The following is a 9,833-nucleotide window of genomic DNA, read 5'->3' as shown; positions in this document are numbered from 1 at the left end:
ATAAACACTAGATTTTTAAGGTCCTTGCAAATAAATAATAAACAAAACTAATAATGTGAAAATTATGTGTGTACCTATATAAATGCGTGTGTAAGAATTCAGGAAGATTTAAAATAAAGTCAAAAATCAAGAAAATTATTAACATACAAGATAAAATTAAGAGGAATTTGTACTACCTTCGATATCAAATATAAGAATCAGTTTGTAGTTTAAATTACATTACAAATTAACTTTTATATTGAAGACGGGAGGTCACATAATTTAGCATTTTTCTTAATTAAACACCCCCTAGTTACCTTCTTCACATGGAAGGAAATCACACGCCCTCGACCATTTTGGAGGTGCATCGAAGGTTGGCAAATGGCAAATCCTTTCACATACTTAAAATGATACAGAGAAGATTAGCATCATCCTGCGTATCGTTTCCATGACACAAATCAAGGATTTGGCAAATTTTGTACATATATATTACCCATCATACATGCGTGTTATTTCTGAAATTATATCGCTTCATTTTTTTCCTCTGGTTTCATATTGCTGCAATTCTTGCTTATTTTGCTAGTTTTTTTTTTTTTTTTGGGGGGGGGGGAGAGTCCTTCGTACATGAGCCAACGCATCAGTTTTTAAGAGATATTTTTATCAGGTGAATGAAAGTATTTTTACTCAATTTCCTTAATTCCTCAAGCTTTTAAAAAATGTTTTAAAAATAAAAGGCCGTCAACTTGATTAGAAGCCATTGGTGGCCATTTTCCGTATCAGTTTTAGTCGCCACATCCCTTTTTGGGCCAAAATGCCCAACCCAACAAATTTTCAGAATGCGTGTGGGCTGAGATTTATTAGATTCGTGTATTCTTTTCCTACAAAAGCGAAAAAAGTTTGAACGGGCCACTTGAAATTTTCTTTGAATTCACAAGTCATAAAATGATCCATGATTTTCATTATTACTCCTTACAATTTTAAAATAATTTCTTAGATTAAGATGCATCCAACACTTTAAAATATGTTTTTCAAGTGTGTCTAGCACCCTCAATCATATTTTGATGCATCTAGTACATTGAAATATTTTTTTAAGTGCATCCAATATCTTCTATTGTTAAATATAAAATTACACTAAAAATACTTCAAGATGTTTAATACAATACAAAATACTACCTCCGGTCCTAATTATAAGACCCAGTTGACTTATTTGAGGAGATTAAGGAAATAATTTAAGTTAGTTATTTGTAATAAATAATTATTTCCATTCCTAAAATATCCTTGCTAATTAAGTGTATTGGCTAGAATTATCATTATTAGAAGGATTATCTTAGAAAAAAATGCATAAATATGAGAGACAAAATAGATTGGGGTCTTATAATTAGGACCAAACAAAAAGTCAAACGGGGTTTTATATTAAGGACCGGAGGTAGTACTTTAAAATGCTAGATACACATTGAAAAAAAAATACTTGATGATGCTAAATGTACCAACCTTTACATACACATTTCTTAATTTTAAGATAAGCAAAAATTTATTTGATAGAACTAACCTTGAGGAAAAATTCATCAAAGATACAAGAGAACACATTTATACTAAGCAAAATAATGAATTGACTTAATACAAAACAAGGCACAAGTAAAATTAACGTACATGAAGAGATATATGAGCCCTGCAAATCAGAGATCAACTTAAATGTTCTTTTATTTTTTATCGTAAGAAAAAACTCTATAACTTTATTCTCTTCCCTGTACAAATTAATCCCTGATACAATAGAATTATCTACAACAAAAACGAATGCCAGTTATGACATAGCAAGCGAACTTAGCAGCACTATAAAATTCTTTGATTTTTTTGGGCAAAACTGTCCTTTTAATCCTTTAAATCCACAAAAAGTTTCAATTTAATCGCTTAATTTTATAAAGTTCCTTTTCAGTCCTCTAACCTTAACCTCAATATCATTAGTTTTCATTAACAAAAACTTCCGATATCGAATTTAATTTTTTAAAATGACAACGATTGACACAAAAAAATTATCATTTGAGACTAACCATACGAGGATTAGAGGACTGAATAATACTTTATAAAATTAAAGAATCAAACTAAAACATTATACAAAGTGAAAGGATTGACTGTATACTTTTACCTTTTTTATGATAGATCCAACCATAGATATTCAACTGTTTTCCAAATTAAATAGTGATCATCTATAAAATACCCAAAATTTGCCATCAGACTGAGTCATCCTTCACCTTATCAGTATCATCAATGAAATGTTGCCGTCTCAGTAGATTGGAAAAAACCGAGCTACAGGCTTCTTCTGCATAGATGCCAAATTCTGGATTTGAATTGTGTGAATGTGGAAGAGGAGGAAACCTTCATCTGCTTGGAGCACTCCCAGAAAATTGCTACAAGGTTCTAATGGCTGTCTTGTTTGTACACATGCAAGAGCAATCTGGTTCATTTCTGACCATCCTCTTCTCACGGTTAATCATCAGCTTAATCAAATCAAGCTTTTTTGAAATTTGGCGCCATATCTCGTTAACTGTTCCATCTTCTGCCTCGTACTGAAAGTATCGCTTGACCTAAGCCATATCATGTTAGTGTTATTTTCTTAATCAGTTGAGGCAAACAACAATCTCTTCCTCCAATACAGTTTTTTGTTAACAAAATTCATTAGCTACAGAATAAAGCAATACAGAGATGGGAGCCTTACAAACTCTATCACAATATTTATATATTCCCTTTGGTCATCACTATAAGAAGTTTTAATATGCCTCTTAACATAACATGTTTTGCCCAACGTAATAATTTTTCCCATCTAGCATCCTTAACAAGCTATAAAACTTTCTAAGTAGTTGAACAAGCTCTTTTAACTAATGACTGTTACTACTGGTAATTTTAACATTTTACAAGAAATAACCAATTTTAACTTTCTTAATTTATGTAAATTTGTTGATAGGCGCTTATAAATAAAGACAGAGGGCGCATCTTATAAAAATTCTAATAAATTGTATTATTCATGAGTTATGAGTCACATAACTTATTTTTCAGATTCTGTGTAACACGTGACCACAACTAGCATCCTTAACAAACTATCATACTTTCCAACTCAAGACACTAGAGCCAAACGTTTGCCAAGTTGTTAACTACTCTTCAAATGCCTGCTGCTTAATTAAGACTCCCTTCTTTACCCCGTATAATTTTCTGTTCTCCAGTGTATAAAACTTTTAGGTCCTTTGTGTATTAGGATTTCCCATCATATAGGAAGGCTAAAGTAATTTGAATTCCGAAATAGGTGTTATAAAGTAGATCTTATATTAAGCACCGGAGGTAGTATTGAAAACCAGAAATCCAAGTGATATTTTAAAATAATAGGGGATTGGAAATTCAGATTAATTATGCACCTTTAGAAAAGAATGAGAACAACAGAATTGGAGCAAAAAGGGGGCCTTGTGTAAGTGGTCAATTAAGCAGAAACAGAAATATCAACGAAAATATCTTGTTTCATCCACAGGTTATCACAATATACCAATAAATTATGAGGCTCATACGCTCTGGGAAGAGTTTGAAAAAATACTCTTGTAAGAAAAAAGGCATGTGATACAGAAGAAAAGGAAGAAAGAGATTGAAACAGAGAAATATCAATTCATTTGACCCCCCAATACATTCACTAATCCTCTGTTTATACTAGTAGCCTTTCTAACTAACTAACTAATTAACCTCTTAAACCAACCCTAGCTGTAATAATCAAGCAACAGTATGTGTTCCATTTAATTCCAGAATCAATGACAGGTTTGACCATGTCCCCTTAGAACTCTAGGACGTAATAAGTCTCCTCCTCATTATGTACATTGCATTTATCAAATTTTCAGAAAGCAATTACTTCGATACCTTCCATTTTTAGTCCTGAAATTTCTTTGTTGAATCATACTAAAAATACCATTAGAAAAACGAACAACAGGCACAAGTCATCAGTAGCATCACTAACAATGTACAAGGAAAATAATAATAATAATAATAATAATGCAAGCACAACCAACCTCTTTAAGTTCTTTCTGATACTCCAGGATTATCTCTGGGGTTATTGCTCTCAACATTGACACCAGATATCTACGTTTTATAGCAGAAGCAGAGTCTACAAATATTGCCAGCTTCGAATAGTCTATGATATCTTCGAAGGGCAACTCGATACTGTCACTCACAATCACTGGAACACATAAAGTGACAATAGAATCGAAGAGTCGGCAGGCTGATGGGGTATCGCCAGCAGGGTGTAAACAGAACTTTGATGTATGCATTCCTTTGGAAGCTGCCCTTCTGTTCTCTGTGGACTGAGTTCCATGCTTTATTATGACATCCTCTTCATGTTCAAGAATTTGAAAGAGTTTGTCACGAATTTTACCTCCCTATTAAAAGATGAGACCATAAAGAAATCGATATTTCAGTTCAGGAAGGCAAATGTCCAAAATAAAATGCCTGCATCAAAGCAGTTATTCTTCTAATTTGAGCATATACGCATCAAAGAAAATTAATGTCATGATATGTTACTATAAAATATTCACAAAGGGAAATACAGATTAAATTCAAAGTGGGAACCCCATTTACATAGACACTAAATAGGAGTGTGCAACGCCTATAGCAGGTATAACGTTAGCTAAATAAGGAGATATATCAGTTTTATGACTATACATGCGGCAAAAAGGAAAATCAAACCCATCATTGATATACTTTTATTACAAAATTAACAACTGAAGCCTACCCATGAATATCGGTAATTTGAGAAGTTTCAACATAAACACAGTAATAATATTCAAATCAAAATCTATTTGCAGAAAGAGTTGGATTTGGATGTGATTAGACAGGATAACATCTGTTCTGAGGATAAATTTTGAAGGCTTCCTAGAAGGTAACTAACGTTAATGAATGATAATCCAAGGAGTTTGACGCAGCATTAAAAGTTATGACCATGGTCAAGAATGCTTTCACCGTGCCCAGCAATAGGTTTCCCAACAACAGGAAAAGAGAATGGCAGGTCGTGCCATCAAAAAGTTTATGAACTCTATGAAACTAAGACAGCAGAGATGCAGACATTACGGAGGAGATCAATCTTTATATTAAAACATATACAAATACCATGCAGACCAGGGACATAAACATTGTAGCTATTTTAATTGGAATTCCGGAAATTAGAACAATAATTTTAGACACAGACATCTATAAGCATCCCTGGGAAACTTCCAGAAACCCGTTTTCCCAGTGTTTGAAACGGACATTTGCTCAAGATCCAACAACAACTTGATAGATCTTGCAAACGTGCATTTAGGGGTTTCCAAATACGCAATATATAATAGATAGGATATGTCATTAATCAAAATCTCCAACGACAAGAAGGGATTCTAATACTCCAATTCTATAATGAATCCCATGCTTTGCATTGCTTTCCAAATACAACATACAAAAAAAAAAAATAATAATAATAATAATAAAAGAAGGTTTTGTCTCACTCAGTTCATACTTCGCCACAATACTCATCTGTCGTTGGCTTACTCTTTCACTCATCCATTTTATCAACCTATAACCACAGTTTACCAGGCTGTTAATGTACCTTTTCCATTTGGAATAAACAAATGCCAAAGCGTAAAACCCTTAGTTTCAACCAAAGAAGTAAACAAACAAATTCTTGTATCTGTTGGAACGGGTTCTGCATAAAGTCAACCAAAGGTTTGCCCGAAACTCTTACGCTGGTTATTGAGGAACAACAGGATTGATTGCATCACAAGGTAAACCACGTACGACGAAAGATTATGTAGATAGTTCATCATTTTATTATAAAACTTGGCATATCATGTTTTCCTCCGTGCACCTTGGGAAAACAATTAAAAACGTACTATTACCGGAGAAACATTAAAATGACCATGCCAAATCTCTTATGAGATAGACCCACCTCATCTCAAGAACGATCACTTAACAATGTTACAGCTATACAGATATATCAATCCTATGAATCTCAAACACATTTATAATCCTTATCCTAACCGCCAAAGATTTTAGAGCAACTAAAATTAAAAAAAAAAAAAAACAGAGTAAATGGTACATCTCACTCAAATTCATCTGCAATTCTGCATCATATAAAGAACAACTTGCAAAGCACATTTCTAAACCTTATCATGAAAGCTCAAGAACCTAACAAAAGTAATACTAAAAATATATCAAATGCTGAATGTCAGAGAAATTCATAAGCATCATGCATAGGGAAGACTGATTATTACCTCTTTCCGGTATCGGGCACCCATAAAGAACAACAACGTATTACGATTCTCAAGCCCCACATCACCCTCGTACGTTCTGAGTCGATGTGAGTATGGTATGACGACATCCTTAACAATGGATCCTTGGTCTGGTCGCAAGCGCCCAAAATCTGCCACAAGAAGCACACTGTTCTTCACTCTATCCATGACCCGGTACAGCGCATTCGGATCCGAAGCTATAATCACATGGTCCCTTCCATTGTTCCTCTTCCAATATTCCTGTTCCTCCAACCACTCCACCAAAGCCTGCTGATTCTCTGCGTCATTATATGTCGGCTTCTCCGGGTCCGACTCAATAGGAACCAAAGTTGGGTTCACGATTAAGCTCAGAGAAGAGAAGAAAGCCACATAGAACAGGTCCGCCTCATCAGGGTCCGAGACCCGAACAATGGGAGATCCGACACGATCGGATTCGGGTCGGATGAGATCCAAGAAGAGGTACCACTCCGCCATGTGCTGGTGGCCTGGATACTTGAGGGTGGTCACGTCTTCGACGGCACGTCCACCTCGGACCAAGGAATGGTACTGGATGACTCCATAGGTGAACCTCGTCGGCAGATCATAAAGGTAGACTTTGACGCGGGATTTTCCAGGGAAATTCTCGCCTGAAATTTGGGTGACGGCAACGGCGGAGTCGTCGGAATTGAAAGGGAAAGTGGTGTCGAGCTTGGTGGAATCATTGTAAACAGGGGTGAAGAAGGCGATGGCATTGAAAAGAGCATACAAAAACCAGATAAGGATAAAAGTGAACAAGGTTAGCCTCAGAATCGATCTTCGTATCAGTACTTGGACACTGTTAGAAGCCACAGAACAGAACAAAGCAGGCATGAATTTTTTGCTCCTGGATCGTTCATCCATGGCTTCTCTCTCTATAAGGGAACGGAATCAACCCTTTTAGTTTCTTAAATTTTGAATCTTTCTTCTAAAAGCAAAGGAATCTCTGTGTCAGCTGAATCTGATTCCCTTCTTACACAAAAGAATTTGATGCTTTGTTTATATATAAAAGACGTAATCATTCATACATGCAAAGCTAGAGATTTGTCTTTAGGCAGACATTTGGACAAAGATGACGATGATTAGGATTTAAATAAGAGCCTCTTGGACCGTTTACGTTTTTGTTTATCCCTTTTTTTTTCAGCGAATAAATTATTATTTTTTCTCACACATTTGACTTGTTCTGGGAAAGCAAATTTCAGTACACGTCAGTGTGTTTTATTTGTGATTTTCTTTCTCTTTCATCGTCTCAATTTGTCTTAAAGGAGTCCCTTTCTCGAGATAAAACTTCATTTTAATACTGGTTGGCATGAAACACAATTTCAATCTCAATATTAATTTATTAAGAAAGCAATTTTTTTATTTTCAATATTTTAATATATTGAAATGGTTTCAATTGATACATATATTCCATAGAAAAGGTGGTTTTTGTGTGTTAAAAAAAAAATTATGGTAAGCTCTTATACCCATTGGCAAGGCCTAATTTGAATTCTGGTTTTTGTATTAAGATTTTTATAAGCACAATGATATTATCAATAATAAATTTTCAATGTTATGTATATTAATTATAATATGACAATTATCAAATGTAAAATAATATTTTATCTATTTTATTAATTTACGATTGCATTTATTTGCATACATATTAATCAAATTTGGTTCCATCGGGAATTATTAATTGTAAGAGATTAATACATTCAGTACTTAATCATATTGATATTGTACTTCTCAAAAATTCTTAATATGCATAGCCAAGCCCTAGAGCGATAATTGACATTTTCAAATGCAATGCATGTTGGGTAGATCTAAAATTATTCATGTTTAATATCTTAAAATTTTTATACCTATCGTTTATTTGAACTTCATAACTTGAAAGTTATTTTTATCACTTCTTAAAACAAAACATATCAAAATTTTTAAAAAAATTCTGAAAACAATTCAATGCAACCTAACTTTTCAAAGATAGGAAAATTTTCATTTAACTCCACAATAGACAATTAATATCTGACACCCTCATAAGATTTCAAAATTTCACTACACCCCCTTAATTAAAATGATATTAAAAAGACAATAATATCTGTGCTTATATATATATATATATATATATATATATTCGACTTTTGGTAGTCGTCATCAGAGCTCCAATCAACAAAGGATTTTTTCCAAATAAAATTGTTAAGGAGGTTTGAATTCATGATTTCTTAGCCCATTAAAAAATTATGACAACTATACTAACCAATCCACTTAATCATATAATTAAAAAAAATATATGTAACAAAACAAATACAAGTATCTAAATATAAATAAACACGTGAAATCTAGGATTTACAATAAATACAAGAAAATTCACAACTAAGTATTTGGATATAAATTAACAAGTAAAATTTGGCGAACTACACTCTCTTGAGCTCCTTAGGACTCATCAGCAAACTTGTTAAGTCCAAAACGATAGCCACCACCGGAGGAATTGGATCTCCTGGCATTCATCTCTTTGATATGCTTCAGATTCATTGGAAATGTTTGGCATCTGCTTTCACTCTCTTTAGAGTTCTAGTACATTCTTGCATGCTGCTTCATCTATTGTTGGAATGTTTCATACTCTTCTTCTCCCTCTAAAGGGATAAATCCAGAAGAGAGACATATCAGAATCAAGTTCAAGATCAAGAAATGAAAGAACAAAGCTTTAGAAACGTAGAAAGCCATGCCAGCTAGCGTGTTTTGTTGTTTCAGATACTGAGAAATGAAACTTGGCTTCAAATAAGCTAGAGCTTGCATGGAAGTGAAACCAGCGATGAGGTACTTATAGGGTAATTCCATTTACTTCACTTTAGATATTGTTGCATCAATTATTCCGATCAACACATCCCGTTATTAGCGTTGTATATGGATCCTCTATTCATTCATATGATGGCCTTTGTATTGTGTATACTACCATTTCTGAAGTTTTTTGTATTCTGAATGAACAAGCGTTTAGATGTGAAGTTGTTTCAAAAGGAATGAACTTGTTCAGGTTGAAAAGAATATTAAACAATTTTCAAAAAGCTTGCTGGCTTTGACATCTTTGAATGTGATAGATCGCTTATTCTGCATAAAAACTATGGTTAGCAGTAGTTCTGCTGCAGAAGGATGAAAATAGAGTAGACAACTGGGGGAGAACCAAAGATGAGGTGACTTCTTGACATCTATTACTCGTTCGAAGAATCAACTGGGAACATCGAATCGAGAATGAACGCAATTAACTGTTCCACTTGCTTGCTTTCTCATGAAAAGACTCGAATTCTCCCTTCCCCATTCCAGTCATGTGTTTGCTTAGTTAGATCTGCCGCATCATACCTGTTAATATAAACTAATGGCATCCAACAGATTCAGTAACAAAAGGACCGATGCCTTTAACAATGTGAACTATGAGGATCTAATAAAAGGTGTTGGACAATGGATTGGCGTCTACCCTTAATGGGTCAGACTGTTTAATCTAAGAATAGAAAATCTCTTTGATCAAGAAAATCAATCCCCATTAAGAGGGGATGATTGATTAGAAAATCAATCGATCAT

The 9,833-nt window shown here is 33.9% G+C and overlaps 1 protein-coding gene across 1 annotated transcript; it reads right to left on the bottom strand.

Annotated features, from left to right (window-relative positions):
* Positions 1 to 1,586: 1,586 nt before the first annotated feature.
* On the bottom strand, positions 1,587 to 7,280 carry LOC114758340 (probable arabinosyltransferase ARAD1). Its single transcript, XM_028947393.1, has 3 exons — positions 6,249 to 7,280; positions 4,020 to 4,385; positions 1,587 to 2,561 (listed from the first exon to the last, which is right to left on the bottom strand). Exons 1-3 carry the CDS (start codon positions 7,143 to 7,145, stop codon positions 2,385 to 2,387), a joined length of 1,440 nt encoding a protein of 479 aa, XP_028803226.1. The 5' UTR covers positions 7,146 to 7,280; the 3' UTR covers positions 1,587 to 2,384.
* Between the last annotated feature and the right edge of the window lie 2,553 nt (positions 7,281 to 9,833).

The sequence above is a fragment of the Neltuma alba genome, unplaced genomic scaffold (genome assembly GCF_004799145.2).
Source record: "Neltuma alba isolate B1F8T4 unplaced genomic scaffold, ASM479914v2 tig00010689_pilon, whole genome shotgun sequence".
Lineage (NCBI taxonomy): Eukaryota > Viridiplantae > Streptophyta > Magnoliopsida > Fabales > Fabaceae > Neltuma > Neltuma alba.
This window is presented reverse-complemented; position numbering and strand designations above follow the sequence as displayed.